Source organism: Camelus bactrianus, chromosome 4 (assembly GCF_048773025.1).
Source record: "Camelus bactrianus isolate YW-2024 breed Bactrian camel chromosome 4, ASM4877302v1, whole genome shotgun sequence".
NCBI lineage: Eukaryota > Metazoa > Chordata > Mammalia > Artiodactyla > Camelidae > Camelus > Camelus bactrianus.
The window spans coordinates 87,437,433-87,457,069 of record NC_133542.1 but is presented as its reverse complement, the minus strand read 5'-3'; the positions used below and the strand labels follow the sequence as shown (position 1 = coordinate 87,457,069).

Below are 19,637 nucleotides of genomic sequence, written 5' to 3'. Positions count from 1 at the left end.
GGGCTGGGTAATTTCACGTGCTAACAAGTGGGAGGCTTATTCCAACTGTTTTGGGGAAGGGGTGGGGATTGCCCAGAATTGGGCCCCTGCCCACTGTTTGGCCTTTATGGTCAGCCTGTGAACTGTCAAGGTGCCTGTGGGTGTGGCGTTTAGCATGCTAATGTACTACAATGAGCATATAATGAGGCTCAAGGTCTACCGGAAGTCAGATCTTCCACCATCTTGGGCTGAGTTGGTTCTAACCAGTTTATGTCCTATCCTAAACGGCTGTGACGTTCTTCTAATGGCTGTGCCCTGCCCCTTCCCTCCAGTCTCAGATGGAACAAATAAAGGAGGGGAGGGCACAGTCCTCTGAAGTGTAGGTTATGGACGCAGGGACCACAGGTGCAAAACTCACTTTCTTATTTCTTTTATATGGTTCTGAATGTTATTAGCTAAACAGTGTTTAAATTTGAAAGCAGGGTGATATATATTCATTGATAAAACTGGGAAAACATAAATTTATAAGGAAGAAAATAATAATTCTCTGCAATGCCACCATATACATTTTGAGCATCAATGTAGCTATGATCTTAATCTCTTGTCACAAACAGACCTAACTGTATATTCACCAACTTATATACTGAATAAACATGCTCAGTTTGCTGCAACATCAGCTCCTTCATCTGTAACGTGGAAATAACAATGAAAACCACGAATGAAGTTTCTGTAATGATGAAATGTTACACGCTCAGCCCTGGGCATCACACATAGTAATAATTACTCAATAACGTTAACTGTCATTATTTTTTAATCTTACTATTATTTTGATGCAATGGCATAATTTTGATAATTTTTTTATTTTCCTGGAGTTAGTTGCGATTGTAATTGTGATTACTACTGTTGTTACAATGAAGAACACTCTGTCCCTTATATTTTCTTAGAAATCCAGTGAGTTCATTTTTCTTTTTAAGCAACAGCGTTGGTCTCGTCAGCATTTTCACATTTAGGTGTCCATGTTCAGAAGCTTTATGATTCCATGTTCTAGTTCCTCCCCAGGTGCCTCTGCCCTTCTCTCATCCCTTCTGGGGTTCCTTTTCTGAGCACTCCCTCCTCTGCCCATTGCACCCTTTCTCTCGGCGCTCTTTTTGGGTCCATTACTCAAACTGACCACTCTGCGAGCCTGCCTCCTGCCTCGAGCTTCAGCTCTGTAGTTGATTGATTTCGTGGCCAACCGGATATTCCTTATATCCCCCAAAATCACTAGCCCTCCAATCTTTCTTCCTGGAGGGCCAAACATGATATCATCCACCAGTTTTCTGAGCCAGAAAGCCAGCCATCCACCAGTCATATTGGCCTCCAATCCCTGAACATTCCATACTTGACCGATTACACAGAGCCTTGAATCTGCCTCCTCCCTCCCCAGCTGCCACTATTCTAATGAAGTGCCTGGCCTTCTCCAAGGGACCTGGGAGTAACTGTGGTCCCAGTCTTCAGTCGTCATTCATTAAAACCATCAGGTACTCCGTTCGAGGAGGTGAAATTCTGGAGCCTTTGGCTGGGAATTCTCAGGTTTCCCGTCATGGGCACTGAGCAGGGAAACGTCAACCCCTAGAATGACATTCAGGACTTCTGTGATCTAGTATTAACCCTTCTTTCAAGCCCCATCCTTGCCATCCTTGCTACTTCCCATTTTATATTTTGGTGGTAACAAATGATAACACACGCACACTCACACATGCACACACACACACACTCGTGTTACGCTGTTCAATCCTCCATGTCTTAGGACTTGCGTTTCCTTCTGATGGAAATATCTTCCCCACTGATATCTCTTTGCTAACACCCACCCTGTCTTCAGACTTAGCTTCAGTGTCACCTTCTCCAAGATTTCTTTACATTTGGCATTGGGCTTCGTCATCTGATCATCCTCCTCTGTGCTTGCCATTTGATACCCAAAGGACATGTGTGTGTGTCTCTCCACCCTGACCGTCCACTTGTCCAGGGACAAGACTGTATCATGTTCACACCGGTACCTCTACACATAGTAGCCCCTCAACAGATGCCTGTGGAACCATCTCCTCTCTTCACTTGTTCAGGATTACAGACATAAGTCTGAGTCATCGTAAGAGCTTACTTCAATGTTTGCCACAGAAGGATGCTCCAAATAGCTGGTATCACCTGACAGGTAAGAGGTCAGAGGAGCTAAAACTAAAGGTTAGATGATTGCTGTTTTTGTAAAAGAGACATCTATGAAAATGGCCTCAAATGTCCCGGAAATGATCTTTATCATGGTACTTAGCAATGTCTGATCAGTGATAAAAAAAAATACACAGTAGGATTCAGTTGTGAGATACTACGCTGTTCTGGCATCCGAGAACCCACAAACACCAGACAGAACTTGCCATATTTAAATGTAGAGATAAACTTATAAAAATTCATATTGATAACCAGAGAATCTAAAGGTGTCCGTAAAGTCTGGAAACAGGTAATGCTTTGTCTTTTGTTACAGATTGGAGAGGTCCTTGATGATGTGTGTCTTCACCTGTTTGCAGACATGAAGACTGGCCCTGTTTGCTTAAGGACAACTCGGCAAAGCTACATCTAGTTTATACCAACACCAGTGAGAGAAACTGAGTCTTTGATCCACTTGATACAACTGGACTCACAGCAGTACGAAATCACCAAAATAGAGTTTTGACAAACACCAGGTCAAAAAAATGTAAGCATGTGATTTTCTTATGGAGTCCAGGCTCCTGGAATGGGGGAAGGAAAGATTTCCAGCATCTCCAGCTGCATCCGTTGCATGCATATTACACAGGGTTTGGAGGTAGCCCTCCAAAATATTAGCTGAAAGCTTCCTCGGAAAGCAAATCTTTCCCACATCCTTCCCTGCAGTTCCTCTTTAAGAGGTGTCAGCATGGCTGAAAGAATGAAGTGGCTGCACATTGTCTGGCAGTGCTATTATGTGCTTAACATTTCCATAACAAAAGTGCCACTCGACTTCTCCCCGATTAATGCAGCTCGAGGGCTCTTGTCGTCCTTTAATAAAACATTGTTGAAATCATTTATTTAGAGCCCCTGGTTACTAGTGGGAGAATGACCATCTTTGTGCCAAAATATAGTGTATACAGTCCACTATTTTGTAGTAGATCATTCTGTTATTTGAGAAATTGATTAAATGGATGTCTTAGAAGGTATTCATGCTAATAGCACATTACTTATGTCATTCAGATAGTCAAGGGTGAAGCTTTTCAACTGTCCAGCAGAAGCAAGCCCTCAGATGCAATACAGTAACCACTAACTTCACTTAAATCACAAGGCTGCAAGACCCAGTAGAAACCCAAGCCTCCCAGAACTGCTCTGGGGCCACAGGCATTGTAATGCGACCTAGCTTTGGGGAGCTGGGAGACACCGGGTCAACTGACAACATTCTGAAGGTCCTTGGTGTAAGAGGTCAAAAAACAAATAATGTCTGCTTTTCTTTTTACGGGCTCAAGAAGGGATACACGAGCTTACGTTTGAGAACTTCCATCGTTGAAAGCAGTGAGCTAATACGGCAAAGCCAAAGTTGAAAGTCAAAAGATTTGCAAGGCAGAGTTTGACGGCTCTGCAGGTTCTCCTGGCATTTGTCCCTCTTTGTATTCTATATAACACGGCATTGCTGGGATGGAGTTGGGGTGCAAAGGCTGGGAGGGGTGAGGAAGGGACTCCCCCCTCCACACACTTTCTCTTGACTCTTCAAGGGAGAGAGACCGTTGGTTCTGAGTCATATTTTCACCCACGTGGACCCAGGGGGGGAGAGCTGCAGTGCACCCCAGATGTATCAGAGCTGGTGGCCCCTTAAGTTTGGGACAGTTGGCACTGGCAGCTGCTTCCTGACTTAGGAACATTTCTCAGGGCTCTGCCCATGCTAAGGGATGTCCTGCGCCTTGGTGCAAGAATTTCGTTCCCTCCAGCCATTTTTCCACTTGACATACGTGTACGGCTCGCGGACATCGCTAGATATTGTTGGAAATAAACAGAGACCTTATGTTATGTCCATTGTGGTTATACACAAAAGCGTTGCCGTGTGCTTGGGTGAGCAGTGAAGCCTGAACCTCCTTCCATTTACTGTATGGTCACTGTCAGCTCAATGAACTGCCCCCTTGTTCTCCACCATTGTCCCACACTCCCTTAAACATTTGTCACTGAAGTGCCTCCAAAGACAAATAAACTGTCACTGAGAATGCAAACCTGCTAAGGGGGAAATGAGAGCGGCCCGGAGGACGCAGATTTTTTTCCAAAAGGAGTTGCTTTCACCCTGGAAGACTTCTGTTAGCAGTGTGGCACTTTTTAAAGAATCCCCAGGAAAAGCCAGCAATACCCTTTCTTTCAATAATGGTACTTCCAGGCATTCTCCATGAGACATTTGGCCGTCTCAAATGTCCAAAATTCCAAAGGGTCCCCAGAGAGCATGAGATATTACAGATGTCAACATCTGTAAAAATCCTTTCTGCCTAAGAGCAGATGGCGACCCACACAATCCTGTAACCTAACATCTCAGCAACCTGTCTTGGAATCCACTAGGTCTGCAGAGGGACGAGGGGGCTTCTGAGCTCCAGGGTAGAACTCTTTAAATTAAAATGGACCACCGATCAGTGTTCACTTTCTTCAAGGAAGAAGGCATAAAGTCTCGTGTCCTTGCTCCCCCAAGAGTGAGCTGTGTTGATTTACTCCAGGCAGAGGCTTTTGACAGGACCCTGTAAAATCGAGTCGTGAGTTTATTGTAGCAGTTAATTATCAGGCCTTTTCTAGTGCTAATGCCTTTTACTTCTTACTGGGGAAAACTGGGCCTTTTACTGGGACAAAGACTTAACTTTTCGTCAAGAATGTGTTAAAATAACACGAGGAAGAGATGATTTAAATATATTTAAGGACAAACGCAGACGCATTGCTAACGTCGTTTTGTAAAGAAAGCTGATTTCATTTACAAGTCCCTTGGAATACCCTTTGTTCGCTTCCCAAAGAAACAACGCTTGCAGCTTTATTTTAACAAAATGTTTATTCAACCATTCAGGTAACGGGGTTCTAGCCACATACCACTCTCCTGGGCTGGTCTGACACTCCAACTATCTCAGACTTTCTGATGCTACGCATATATGATTCTTGGTTTTAGATCTAATAAGAAGTGCCTCAAAGCCCTCCATAAAAGCTGGGCAAAGAGCGAGTTAGAGGCAAAAGAAACCTGGCAAGAAGGGGGTGGGAGTGGGTGGGAGGAAGCTGGAAGGGGGCATAGCTTTGTTAATTACTTCAGGCAGCAGAGAAATCTGGTTATGTTTTCTCAGCACATGTTAATATCATATAAAGAGACACAAGATCTTGCTAATCTGTCGACCCCTCAGACAAAGTTTATTTGTGGTGACTTTTAAACTCCTGACTTGCCTTCCAATCACCGAGTTTAAAATGAAAAGCTTTAAATAAACACCAGGAATAGAAGATAAATAAACTTTTTTTCCCCCTTGCAAGTGCCTAGCTTGGCGAGGTTCAGACTCAAATCCCCAGAGGACAGAGCGCTCTCTTTTGTGTTAATGTTTAAAAGATTTTCCAATGCCGGAGTTTATTCCTACTGCAAACATTTCTATTTACAAGGTCAAGTGTATCAGCACTCGACACAGCTTAAGAGTGTAATTATTTATCTAAGGGCGTTTGAGTGTAGATCAGTAGCCCTGGCAGGAACCCAGCCTCCAGCCCACTGCTAAACAACTCCTCACAACAATATTACAAGTTCTGGTAATTGTTCCTCTCCCCAGTGTGTTTACTTTTGCCCGCCCGAATGTTTTGTAACAAAATTTTGTACTTTTTCACCCGAAGTGTGAAAATGACTTTGAAGTTGAGTCTCCCAGGTTTCCTAAGACCTATTGGTAACAGATGTTATTGGCATGTTTGATTGTATGAGAAAAGTCTAGTAGCCAAAGAGGACACTCCTGAGGGTGGGGGGAGAGGGGGGTCCCAGTGGAAAGGGGGGAGGGGAAAGAGATGTCTGGGTTATCCCCAAATTATGTGAATTCTCTCCGCAAACCAATGGGAGACCAGTCAATTATATCTTTTTAGCTGCCTCATTTACAGATGTCTAATTGTTCATTAAATTGAAGGCAGAAATAATAGCTCTCCTTTCTTGTCTTGTACTGTATTTTAATTTCAGTTGATGGTTGATAGATTCCCAGTGGCCCCTCCACCCCCCTCCTCACCCATTACCAGGTTAACCACAATGTAACTCTGGAAAGTAACTACACCATATTCATTATTTAAAACTCTTTACTGATGTACACATTTTAATAAAACAAATAACCAAAAAAATACACAGAGCCATAGTTACTTAAAACATAGGACTTTTTAAAAAACAATGTCTATAAAAATACAATGTTTAAGGCAGTTTGGAAATGCATTTATACATTTCTACAATGTCCATAAATTCTCTTGAAAATAAGAATGTTAACTTCAATCTATAAAATACACTGTACATTTAAAAACTCTTCTAGAGCACACTTCACAATGGATTGCGGTTTTGGATCCCTGGTGATAAACAGATTCTTTACATTTCAGAGAGGAAAGGTGTACCATGGATGTGGATTTAAATTTTTTAATTTCTTTTTAAAAATAAATTATTTCTGAAGCATACAATTTATAAAAATTCTATATACAAAATACAGCAACTGGTAACAAACCCCAGTTTTAATACACTTTATATACGAAGTACCAGGGATAAGCACCCTGATAAAAGCAGAGGCAATATATGTTCCCCGCATATTTGTACATACAATTTCTTGATGTAAAGAACAAAAATGACAACAAAACAAACACCATTAAGAAGCTTTTTTAGATGGCAGTGCAGAGCTCTTTTAAATAAAAAGTTGCATTCTTCAACACCACCAGCAACCCTTGAGATCAGCATTTTTGGACCCTTAATCCTAGGAAATGTGCTAAGAGACAGAGTGGTGGCAATGATATTGAAGTCAAGGGCTCAAAGTTATCCAAAACTAACTCAGGAAAATTAACCCCTCTCATGCCCAACCCCCTCCCCTCGGGGGTAGGGGGAACTGAGAATTCTGGGCGCTGATACCAAGTGTACACGAATGAATCGGTTAAGATTGCAATGTCCTCACTGGCCACGATAAAAGTCGGTACCGGCACTTCCCCCCCCCCTCGCAGGAGAAATGCTAATAAACAGCCCCTCTGCAAATATGAATCCTCCTGCAAAACCCCTGCTCCAAGCCCAGTCCCATGACACTGTTAAGGCCCCACTAGTCGGCATCCTCTCTTAGGAGTCCAGGACTACGGTTCTGCCCCCCAAACCCGTTTCATCCCGGGCGTCCTGAGCTCACGCTAGGCCGGTTTCTGCAAGGAGTTTCTGGAGCCTGGAATGGGGGCAGGGGAGGATGTCCAAAAAGTCCTGCTCGGGAGAGGAGGCGGGGAAGCCGGCTAGGCAGAATCTACCTAGGAAACGTTTTGCAAAGCATCCCCAACCATCCACTCTGTCCCCGAGCCACAGGTGCCCCGGCGCCGGCCCTCCCGCTGCCGACGGCGGGGGGCGCGAAGGCTAAAAGAGCAGCGGGAGCAGCAGCAGCAGCAAGATGGAGGCGAGCGGGGTCCAGGCTCCTCGGGACGCCGAGCGGCAGCCACCGCCGCTGCTCCGGCGCCCGGGCCCGTAGGGCAGATCCCCGCGGCCGCCCGCTGCCGCAGCGCCGCCGCCCGGGCGCGGCGGGTGCGGGACGCCGTCGTCGTCATCCAGCGGCTGCTCGCCGCCCGCGCCCCCAGCGCGCTGCTCGTCGTCGTACTCCTCGTCGTAGTAGTCGTCCAGGCCCCCGTCCGAGCCGCTGCTGCCCGGGCCGTTGCCCAGCTCGGCGCCGAAGCACAGGCGGGCCATGTTCTCCTTGACCGACTCGCAGATGGGCCGCTCGAGGCCGTCGCACACGCAGTCGTTGAGCAGCGCCGCCTTGGGCACGGCCAGCATGTCCTCGATGACCGTGCGGCACTCGTCGGTGCAGCGCAGCCCGTTGAAGAGCTTGCCGCAGTAGGTCAGGTAGCGGCTGAGCGCCAGGTTGCAGCGGCTGTCGCGGTCGCAGCGCCGCCGGGCCTCCGTGCAGCCCATGACCCCGCCCGCGCCCGGGCCGCCCGCGCCGCTGCCGCTCGTCCGGGGCAGGCACGGCTCAATGGCGCGCTTGGTGGACTTGCAGTTCTCGTCCTGCGCGCAGTCACAGTCCTCCAAGGCGGGCCCGCGGCGCGTGTGGTTGAGCTGAATGAGGGCCGAGATGCAGTGGCTCGGGCAGCGCCAGCGCGACGAGAAGGAGGCGGCGGAGGCCGGGAAGGCGGCGGCGGCGGCGGCGGCGGCGGCAACCGCGGCCCCCGGCGGGTCGCCCCCGCCGCGCTGCGCCAGCACCGGCGCGCACGCCTCGGCGTACTGGTTGTAGGCGTAGCTGCACTCCGGCTCCCCCTGGCACTGCAGCAGCGCCTGCCAGCAGATGAGGCGGCGGCCGTGCGCCAGCCCCGAGCCCCGCGGCGCCGAGCCCAGCAGCTGCAGCAGCGCCATCAGGCACAGCCAGGCGCCCAGCACGGTCCCCCCGCGGGCCCCGCCGCCGCCGCCCAGCAGCCCTGCCACCATCGCGGGCAGCGGCGGCCGCCGGGCGAGGAGCGGAAAGGAGACGAGGCGCGGGGAGCGGCGGACGCGGAGCCGGCGGAAAAGTTTGCCTCAGTCCTGCCAACTTCTTGCATGAGTGTTTTCATAAATCCATGCGCGCCGCCGGCTGGTGCCCCGCTGCTTGCAGAAGGTCGGCTCTCGCCCGGGCTGCGGGGGCTTCCTGGTTGTGCACGGCCGCGGAGAGCCCCTCCGGTCGGCCCCCGGCGGTGGCGGGAGGCGCTCACTGCCGCCCCGGGGGGCTGCGGGCCGCGGGGCCGCGGCGGGGCTGCGGAACCGCGCGGCGCCGCGGGTGCATTTTGTTCCGCGCCTGCAGATCCGTTGTGCGGCCGCGGCGGCTCCTTCCTCCCGGGCTCAGCGCCGCGCCGCCGCCGCCGCTGCCGCGGGCTCTCGCATCGCGCCGCTTCCTGGCTCGCGTCCGGGCGCTGCCCGCCTTCCCGCGGCCCGGCCGCCCGCGTCCCCTCCCCCTCCGCCCGCGGCGACCCCGGCCTCGGCCGAGCTCCGGGGAGTTCTTTCCGGGCGGCGCGGGGAGAACGAAAAACTCCGCGCGGCCGGAGCGCGGCTCCCGGGCTTCCCTCGGCGGCGGCTTCTCGGGTGACAAGGAGCCCAGGGAGCGGATCCGCTGAGCCCGGCTGCGGACTCGCTCGCGGCGAGGCTTTAAATACAAAAGTGGGCCGGGAGCCCCCGCGTGGTGCCGCGGTGCCCCCTCATTATGCATGCATGGAAAAGCAAACAAACAAAAACATTAGCAACGCTCCTCCGGCTCGCCCAGCCCCGGCCCCGCGCGCTCCAAGCCTGCCCGCTTTCTCCTTTCTCCACTCTCTTTCGCCCTTTGCTCGGCCCCCTTTCCCGGCTTTTCGAGATGCTATTGGTCCCGCCTGTTGTTGTTGAAACTTTTTTTTTTTTTTTTTTTTTTTTTACGAGCCGCTGGAGTGAGGTTGCGGAGTGGGGGAGGGCGGGGAGGGTGGTGGGCCGCTCACATTCAGGCATTCAGGGCTTGAAAGAAACGGCTTAAGGAGCCTGACAGAGGCCCGGGAGCTCCTCCTACTCTTAAGGAGGCTCGGATATGGAGCCCCTGCTCGTGCACAGAACCAGCGGGCAGGGCTCAGGGGCAGCTGTTTGCATCCGGCTTGGCCACGGTCCTTTCTGTTTGGTTCTTTTTCCTTTATTATTATTGTTATTATCTTGGTACTTAAAAAAAAACCTCTCCCTGGCCCCTATCCGTGCTTTCGACTGGATTCAGAATTCAGTTTGTCTTTCGAGTTCCCCATCTTCACTTGATCATCACAGGGGGAGGAGGGAGGGAAATCAGAGAATTTATTGCGGGACTTTGAAACTTAAAAAAAAAAAATCCAGATGCAGACAAGAAAGAGGCACACGCTTTAGTTAGGGGGATACTGATGAGGTATTTGCAAACCTCTCTCCCCCACCCCTGCCCAGCACCGGAGTCCCAGTTTACCGATCTGGCTCCTGACCCAGGAATCGTCAGTTGCAAAACAGAAATCCAGTAAGCCAAATTAAATTTTTTTAAAGAATATAAGTTTCTATACTTACCTGGCAGGGGAGATACCATGATCGAGAATATAAGTTTCTAACACGGACGGTGATGAAAAAATAATCATAGTATTGAAAATCTTGAGGAATGTTGAGCGGTGCCATCTGGCCGCAGTCACAACATAGAGGGAGGGGATAAACTGGCATCCTCCGAAGTTTCTATTAAAGTGTATGTTTCAATCCCTTGCTCGGTTTAAGGGAAACCGCCGGGGTACAGCAGCCTCTGCAATCCAGGCGCGGGACTCTGCGGACTACCTTAACTGCGGCGCAACGCAGCCTTCGACCACCAGAGGCATTGGGCGTCTGCGGCCTGTCAAAAACTGGCGCTTTTTTCCTCCCCTTTCCGTGGAGAGACTATCAACTCCATCTGTCACAAAAATTAAGGCTAAATCTCCTCTCCAGAAGCAGAGGGAGCCGGGGCTCCGATGAGCACAGGGTTCGGCTGTCCGCCTCTCCCCGGGGGCCCGGTGAATTTGAAATGGCAAAAGTCAGATGGAGACACAGCGTCTGCAGACTTCGCAGGCTGCAGGAAAGTCTCCTGTTCCTACAGAGCCTGCTGCATTCCTCAGAGGTTCAGGGTCTGCCTTAGGAAGCAAGCCCTCTGCAATCCCCAAAACAAAACTAAAATAAACCTTAAAGGAACGGGGCTGAAGGAAGACAGACCGTGTTGCTCTGACTTGAGTCATAGAAAACACACCAACAACAATATCAATCTATATTGAAAGAAAGAGAGAGAGAGAGAGAGAAAGAAAGAAAGAAAGAAAGAAAGAAAGAAAGAAAGAAAGAAAGAAAGAAAGAAAGAAAGAAAGAGAGAAAGAAAGAGAGAGAGAAAGAGAGAGAGAAAGAGAGAAAGAAAGAAAAGAAAGAAAGAAAGAAAGAAAGAAAGAAAGAAAGAAAGAAAGAAAGAAAGAAAGAAAGAAAGAAAGAAAGAAAGAAAAACGATGGAAGGAAGGAAGGAAGAAAGGAAAGAAAGAAAGAGAAAGAAAGAAAGAAAGGGAGAGAGAGGGAGGGAGGGAGGGAGGGAGGAATGGAGGTTGCAACTGTGTGGTCCATCAGGACAACATTTCCCGGGCTCTGGTTTTTTTTTGGTTATTTGGAATTGGCGTCTCAGTCTTGCCAGGAGGGCCTGGACAAGTCACACTCCTCTGTGACTTGGACCCTTCACGTGTAAGTTTCAAGTCCAGACTGGACATTTGGGAAAAGTCCTTTCATTTTTAATGCTCTGTGATTTTAGGCTCCTAAGAGCAAGGTCAACATTCAGCTGCATCTTTAAGCTAATGTTTGTTGAGTTCCTTGCGATTAGTAGGTCTCAAACCTTAGTGAGCTTGAGACTCGCCTGGTGGCCTTGTTCAAACCCAGGTTGCCGGGCCCTCTCCTGGAGGTCCCGATGCAGTAAGTAGGAAATTGGGGTTGGGGGAGGGGGCAGTAAGGGAGGGTGTAATAATCTGCATTTCTAACAAGTTCTCAAGGAATGCTGCTGCTTCCTGTCTGGGAACCGGATTTTGAGAATGACTGCTCTAGACGTCCACATGTTTTTTGTTTTCTGGGTTTTTTTGTTTGTTTGTTTGTTTTTGTAAAACTTGTCCCATCCTGGCCTTGAGATCGCTCTCAGTGGGATGTAAAGACCTGAGGGCTATGAGAGCTCTGGGGTCACCTCCTGGCACCCCAGTCTCATGGCATTTCAGGCCTGCATGGCTGTCAGCTGCCAGAAAGAGGCTCTGATGATGAAAGAGAAGGAAGGAGGCCCCTCTGTAAGCCCCAGAGACCTAGTACCCCCTTGTCTCATATCCAGGTTTTCATTGACAGCAACAGAACTCCAATCCATCCCTCATCACCCAGACAGTAATCCCCACATCACTCTGTACATCTCTTAAACTGACTTAATTCCCACTATGAGCTCCCCACCCCCACTCCCCCCCAAAACCCACTTTTTCCACTGGAGCTCTCAATTTGTTCTTGGCAAAATCTCCAATATCCCCAACCTGCTTTCTGAGCTGGAGCTTCGCCTTTTTGCTCTAAAACCTGGCTGGAAGCTACAGAATGAGAGAAGACACAAACCACATATAAATACAAAAGGAACTCATACAACTCAATAACAACAAAAAAATAAACAATCTGATTAAAAAATAGAACTTGAGTAGACATTTTTCCAAAGAGGATATAAAATGGCCAACAAATACATGAAAAGGTGCTCAGCATCACTAATCACCGGGGAAATGCAAATCAACACCTCGGTGAGGTATCGCCTGACACCTATTAGAATGGCTGTCATCAAAAAGACGAGAGATAACAAATGCTGGTGAGGATGAGGGGAAAGGGAACCCTGGTGCACTGTTGGTGGGAATGTAAATTGGTACAGTCACTATGGAAAATAGTACAGAGATTCCTTTAAAAAAATTAAAAATAGAGCTATCATATGAAGCAACAATTCCACTTTTGAGTATTTCTCCAAAAGAGACTAAATCACTATCTGAAAGAGGTATCTACACTCCTTGGTCATTACAACATTATTAACAGTAGCCAAGATGGGAAAACAACCCAAATGTCCATCAGTGGACAACGAGGGGATAAATAAAATGCGGTACGCACATGCAATGGAACATTATTCAGCCATAGAAAGGAAGAAGGAAATCTTGCTATTTGCATCAACGTGGATGGTCCTTAAGGGCATTCTGCCAAGCGAAATAAGTCAGAGAGTGACAAATACTGTCTGATCTTACTTCTATGTGGGGCCTTCACCAAATTCACAGAAACAGAGTGTAGAATGGTGGTTGCCAGGGACTGAGGGTTGGGGGAGATGAGGAGATATTGGTCTAGGGTACAGACTTTCAGTTATGTGATGAATATGTTCCAGGGATGTAATGCGCAGCATGGTGGCTACAGTTGACAATACTGCGCTGTGAACTTGAAAGCTGCTAAGACATGAGAGCTTCAGTGTTCTCACCATAATAACAACAAAATGGTAATTATGTGAAGTGAAGGATGCACTCACTAACCTTATTGTGGTACACATTTCACAGTGTATATGTTTATTAAATTGTCACATTGGACACTTAAAACTTATACAACCAATCAGTCAATTATATCTCAATAAAGCCGAGAAAAATAAAATCCCAGCTGACATTTTTCGGCACAGCAGTCCTGGCTGATTTTTCTTCCATAAGCCGCATCCCACCAGACCTCAAAGCAGGGTACACGGCTGTCATTCCTTCCTTGTTCCCACTTCCAAACTATTCTTCTCCCTCCCCCTCTGGAAATCTCTAGCTTCCTTGAACTGTCAGCTACTGTCAGCTACTCCAACAGTCGCCCACTGACTTTTCCTCCATCTACAGCCCTTCTCAACCAGGGTTGCTCCTGGGAACCGAAGAAGACAGAGAATGAGTTGAGTGGCTGTCTCCTCCATCCTCTCAAGGATGCACATCACCAGCACTGACACCAAGTGTTATCATCAGTTAGATCCATTAAACCTGTAACCTGCCTTCACTGACCAAGCTTGCTTTAATTGTTGCTACAAAAACTTGCACGTCCTCCAAGCATTATGGAGCCTAGACAATAAGGTGTTTGCCGCAGTTGTTTTTCAGAAACTTGGACTCAGCTGTATCTAGTTTGAGCTCGAGCTGGTTAAGACTGGTTCTTACCACTGACCCTCCAACTGAGCATGTGCCAGTTTCTGCTTGGTGACCTTTTGAGATCAGAGGGCCCAAAATTTCACCCTTAAAACATGCTAATACATGGGTCCCAAGAAGATGCCTGTAACTTAATTGCACCTGCACAGAACAACGATTGCCTCACCTTTTTCTTTTCAAATCCCCTTTCCCCATGATCCTGATCTCAGCTTTATCCCATAAATACCTGAGCCCCTCACCTTTCGGGAGGCAGATTTGAGATTTGTCCTCCCAGACTCCTGGCTTGGCTGCCTTGTGAATAAACCCCTTCTCTGCTACAAGCCCCGGCATCTCAGTGTTTGCCTTGCTGCACTTGGGCAAACGAAACTGGTTCAGTAACAGCATCACTATGGGTGCAGAGGACAGACGTTAGTCCATCTCAGTGGTTGCTATATATGCCAGAGCTTGACCAGAGGAGAGTCCATGAACAAGGGAGATGAAGGATTTATATGGAGAGGGCACCTCCCAGAGGGTGGGACCTGAGCGGCAAGTGGTGTCGTCTGTTCTTCTGCATCTGGTGTCGAGCCTGAATTCACTGGGGCAGATAGGTGGTTGGAAAGTAAAACTGGAACCAGTAGGGGTGAACTGGAACTGGAGTCTCGCTCATCACTTCCAACGTCGGTGCCACAGTGGGTGACCTGTGGGGGCCTTCAAATGTGGAGCTGGTATGCACTTTGTCCAGGACCCAGAGAAGCAGAAGGAGGAGACTGGTGGGAGCTGGAGAAGCTCAGGTCAGGTGCTGGCCCATCCCGACCAAGGAGAGCTTTACATCAGCCAGGAAGCCTGCCAGCTGCCACAGTGTTTGGGGCTCTCCACGACCTTCAGCGCCTAAAAAGAATATGATGCTACTGCCTCACTTCCTCCTTCCAAATCTGGTGCACAAGCCCCCTTGTGGCCAACACCAGCTGGGAACAACATGGGGAGGGGCATTCTGGGAACGCAGTTCCATCACAGCTCAGTGGACATAGTGCAGGGGCACCCCTGGTGCAACTGGGCATTCAGCTTAATTCCCTCGGGGGTGCATTTGGTTTCGGCATCTGGCTCGCTGGTTTTCTCTCTTTATGACAACCTCAGCCTCTGAGTCCCTTAACTTCCTCACATTCAACCACCCACTCTTAACCATCCCCTAGACCGGGGTATTACCATCACTGTGTCACCTCGAAAGTCTCTAATTCAGAATCTCTAATCGGAATGTCATTTCACTGACCACCACCTCCTGTCTTTCCAGTTCGCCCATCTCAGTGCTGTCACGTGTCCCCTGCTCAAGTCCTTGCTTTGCAGTGTCTTCTGCTGCTGCCTTAGCTCCCTTGTTACAGTATCGTGCCCATCCACCTGCGACCTATCTTAAAACAAAACAAAACTAAAAGCCCTTCCTAGATCTCAATTCCCCACTCAGTAACTGGCCCGTTTCTGTGAAAACTCCTTGGAAAAGTTGCTTTTACTCGCGTTCTCTGCTGTCTCCTCCGTTCACGATAATCAAGAGTCAGCTACCTCACCATTTTTCTTATCAGCGATGGTGGAAATCTTGCTCTACCCAGCGGTCACCTCTCAGTCCTCATCTTATCTGAACTTGCAGCACCATGGGATGGGACTGATAAGCCTTCTCTTCAAAGTACTTTTTCATTTGGCTTCTGAGACTCTCTACTCTTCTGTTCCTCACTCCACAAGTGATCTCATCCAGTGCCTAGGTGGTAAATTACATCTCCCGATTTGATCATTTCAATACCAGTCTTTCTCTAACTTCCATGTGTATGTTATTCACTCAGTTGCTCAATGAACATCACAAACTTAACTTGCCCCAAGAGCACGTCTGATTCCCCACCCTCAAAACTTGTTTGTTTCCTGGTCTTTCAGTGGTGTACATTCTCCAAAATTCACTTCCATCGGTTTCCTCCATCCCTTGATATCCATGCTACTGAGATCAAGAGGCAGAGTCTAAGTTCCTTCTCCTTAACGCCTTGGGCAGGTCTTCATGACTCTGACCAATGGCATGCAGTGATAGTGATTGACATTCTGGGGCTTCCTGGAGAGGGCACAAGATGCCTTGTTTTGTAGCTTCTACCTGGGACTCTTGGAATGCTTGCTCTGGAAAAACCAGCTACCATATAAGAAATCTGACTACTTTGAGACTGCCAAGCTGTGAAGGCCGTGCTCACTATGCTGAGGGGATCCATGGGGGAGAGAATGAGGTGGCTGGTCAGCTCCCAGCTTCTTTGGCCATGTGAGTGAGGAGGGAACAAGACACATGAGTGAAAAAGCCATCTTGGATGTCCAGCCCAATGGAACCCTCAGATGATTCCAGCTCCAGCTGCTGTCTGATGGAAAGTACATGAGAGAAACCCCAACCCAGGGTCAGGACTAGGGTGAGGGGGGTGAGGCACCCAGGTACAAAATTTAAGGAGGTGCTCACCCATAGGGGGATGCTACAGGGCCCTTGAGAGCGAGTGCCCCTTACGTCCCGTACCCTGGACACTTCATTCACCTCACGCTAATCCTGGTCTGGCTCCATGAAAGAACAGCACAGCTTAGCCCGGTCAACCCAGAGAATCATGACAAATAACAAAGCATGTTTTTGTTTTTGTTTTCTTTTTTTATTCTTATTTTTTATTGAAGTGTAGTTGATTTCCAATGTTAGTTTCAGGTGTACAGCAAGGCAATTAAGTTACACATATAGAAAATTTTTTTTTCAGTTTCTTGTCCAAAGAATGTTGTTTGAAGCCACTAGGTTTTGAGGTGGTTTTTATGCTCCAATAGGTAATCACATACACATGTTCCATCATATCCAATTGCTTGGGTCAAAGGTCTACTAGGACTCTTCCCTTTTCTCCACATCCCATATCCAAGGGATGGCCCATCCTAGGCAGTCAATAAAACATTTGATGGGTCAAATGCATCAAAAATCGGAACTTACTGCTTGTCTTCTAAATTCGCCAAATCAGAACTGATCCAAACCACTTATACTATAGACAAGGGAACAGAGACCCTGAGAGGTTAAAGAATATGGAATATCTCTGAAGTTTTAAACTATAAAATGGTATTCCCAGGGTGCTGAGTGGTTCAGTGAAAGGACGGAAGGTCTAGTGATAAGCACCACCTACCTCTGGGTGCTCAGCAATATGGCAGGTAGAAAGCTGCAGGAGGCAGATCTGCGCCCTTCTAGGGACTTAGCAATATATCAGCTGTCCATTGAGGGGTGTCTAGGATGCTTCCACGTGGCTGAAGGCTTACATCTTAAGCATCTACTCACTTGTTTTGTTTTATTTTGTTTTTATAACTAGAGAATATGAAAACTTGGTGGCAGACAACCAGTGAAAACCAAACAACATCTACCCTAGAATTCCGTATTCTACCTCGTATCCTGAAAGTCTATCCCATTCTCCCTAAGCATCCTCTTTGTGTCTCTATGGTTCGCTTAAGAGGAATGAATTCTGGAGAACAAAGTAGGATGGGAACCCCATTCATACACAAGAAAGCTGGGTCATTCCCCTAGTGGAAGATCTGGGGCCTTCTCTTGAACTCCATCTCTCCTTATAACTCTGTCGAGGACCATGCCAAGGTCTTATTCATTCTATCTAAGAAAATGTCTTTCACATTCAACTTTTCTGTATTCCCACCGCCCTGGTTTCTTGGAGGTTTTCACCACTGCTGACCACTTGGTGTTTCCCAATTCTTCCGCTAAATCACATCACCCTCTTAACCAGGGAGGTGTCTCAGAATCACTTGGGAGGCTTTTAAAAGATACATATTCTGGTACCAATATACCAGTTCCATTACACTTGAACACTTCCCCAAGGGCCCAAGAGTGTGTATTTTGGGGAAAAAAAAATAATGAATAATCCTGCCAGTGGTTCCCAGACTTGGGGATTTTATAGATCAGTTTATTTTTTTAAATTGTGGACTGTCTTTGAGATGCCACTTTAACATCCACTAGACCAGGCAGCACTGTGACAGTTAGTGCTCCCCAGGACACCTCCAAACACTGCTGATGGAGGCTGATCTAGTCACACTTTTAAAATGTAAAATAAGTGAAAAATACAACCACTTGGCACAGTCCACTACCGAGAACCTTTCCAATAATGATATTAAAAAAAAAAAAAAAAACACTGATGAGAAAGGATGATGCATATATTCTAGCAATCTCAATGGAAATAATTACTTTTTTCCCAAAAGTTCTAGGCCAAGTGCTGGAACCTCATTGGGTCTGGGTCATGTGCCCGTGTACCTTAGAAGTAAAAGAGAGGAAGTTCTCTGAAGGAAAACCAAGGATGTCATCAGAAGGAAAGGTGTCCCCTGAGAACTATATTCAATAACTTGTAATAACCTGTGATGAAAAAATATGAAAAAGAATATATATATCTGTATAACTGAATCACTATGCTGTACACCAGAAACTAACACAACATTGTAAATCAACTATACTTCAATGAAAAAAAAAAAAGAAGAAGAAGAAGAAAATGTGTCCATTGCACCAGGGCTCCCCTGGCGTGTTCCGTGGGTCAGTGCTGGTGCATGGACTGGTCCTCAACAGCCCCTGAGAAGGTGGGGGTTAGCATCTGGACACTTTTAGAACAGTTTGGAAGAGTAATGGTATGGCTGCTGAATCAAATCATAAAAATCGGGGGCTTCTATTTTGTCAGTATCATTTCATTTTGGTGGTATGGGGTTTGAGTGTCTTTTTCTCTGCAATGTGAACTTTTCCCAGCTAGAAAGTCCGGAGACCAACAGCACTGACCTTGAGCAGATAAATGTCTGCTAGCAGTGAAATGGTCCCCGGGACTAGAAGGAGGGCGGATTTTGTACTTAGGAAGTGACTCTTTCAACCCTGAACAGAAACAGTTAGTTAATTTGTCGCATTAAAGTTTGAGTAAACTTCTGTCATTTTGCATTATCTTTACAAAGCCCCCTTGATAAAGAGAAGATAGCCACCCCCCCTCCCCCGACCTCAGGAAGGCGTCTGCAGTTTATACTACAAAGACACTGCGACCTTAAGATCATGGTTTGGAGTATGTATCTGGTTTTATTTTTACTTTATTTATTTTTAGGTAATAGACCGAAAAAATAACCTGGTCGTTCACCGCTGACCGTTAGAGAAGCTTTATGCTATATGGGTCAATACTAGTTTTTTTTTTTTCTTTGGTATTCAGGGCAAATAAGCTGTTAGGTACAGGAACTTAAGGGCTCACTGCTGTGTGAAGATGAATCAAAATGTAAGAAACAAATTTTTGATTCTTTCCGGAATGTCATTCTGATGCCGAGTGACAGCGCGACTCAGCTTCACGGAGCAGACAGCAGCTGTTATCGAGGGGGCTGGAAACGCACCCCACGCCATCGCTTTGGGGGATCAGGATCCCGGCTGGGTTTCCCACAGAAACAGCAGCTGTTCCAATGATCAGGAAACTTGACTTTCATACTTTCTGAAAATAGATATTAATGAAACAGAGATTTAAAGTCCAAATAGACCATGTGAGTTGAGGCGCATCCTCCGTTATCCTCCCTTGCGTGCAGCTGGCAGTCAGGACAGTTTTTTGCAGAGAGTAATTTTCCCCAGATAGCACCTTCACTCATTTGGATGCAGCATCTTCTGTTTTCCAATAACTGGGGCCAGTTCTTTAGGGGGCATGGTAGAATGTTTCAAAGAGTGTTTCAAAGGCCATGTTTCAAAATCAGGTTTTTCACTATTGATATTAAGAGGAAACTTTTTTGTAACTATGTCATAAATCTGGATAAGCTACTCTCTAAATATTGATAACATAATACATAAGAGA

General features: G+C 47.4%; 1 protein-coding gene and 1 long non-coding RNA gene across 2 annotated transcripts; one reads left to right on the top strand and one right to left on the bottom strand.

The window, feature by feature from the left end:
* Positions 1 to 6,258: 6,258 nt before the first annotated feature.
* GAS1 (growth arrest specific 1) lies at positions 6,259 to 9,558 on the bottom strand. Its single transcript, XM_074363075.1, has one exon. It carries the CDS (start codon positions 8,618 to 8,620, stop codon positions 7,559 to 7,561), a length of 1,062 nt encoding a protein of 353 aa, XP_074219176.1. The 5' UTR covers positions 8,621 to 9,558; the 3' UTR covers positions 6,259 to 7,558.
* A 92-nt stretch (positions 9,559 to 9,650) lies between these two features.
* On the top strand, positions 9,651 to 13,345 carry LOC141577550 (uncharacterized). Its single transcript, XR_012506731.1, has 2 exons — positions 9,651 to 10,160; positions 10,406 to 13,345. It is a non-coding gene; the product is annotated as an uncharacterized LOC141577550 (long non-coding RNA).
* Positions 13,346 to 19,637: the final 6,292 nt, after the last annotated feature.

What these genes read in the sequence shown, in the direction of transcription:
- GAS1 (XM_074363075.1), bottom strand. Translation starts at nt 8,620, where the DNA reads ATGGTGGCAGGGCTGCTGGGCGGCGGCGGCGGGGCCCGCGGGGGGACC.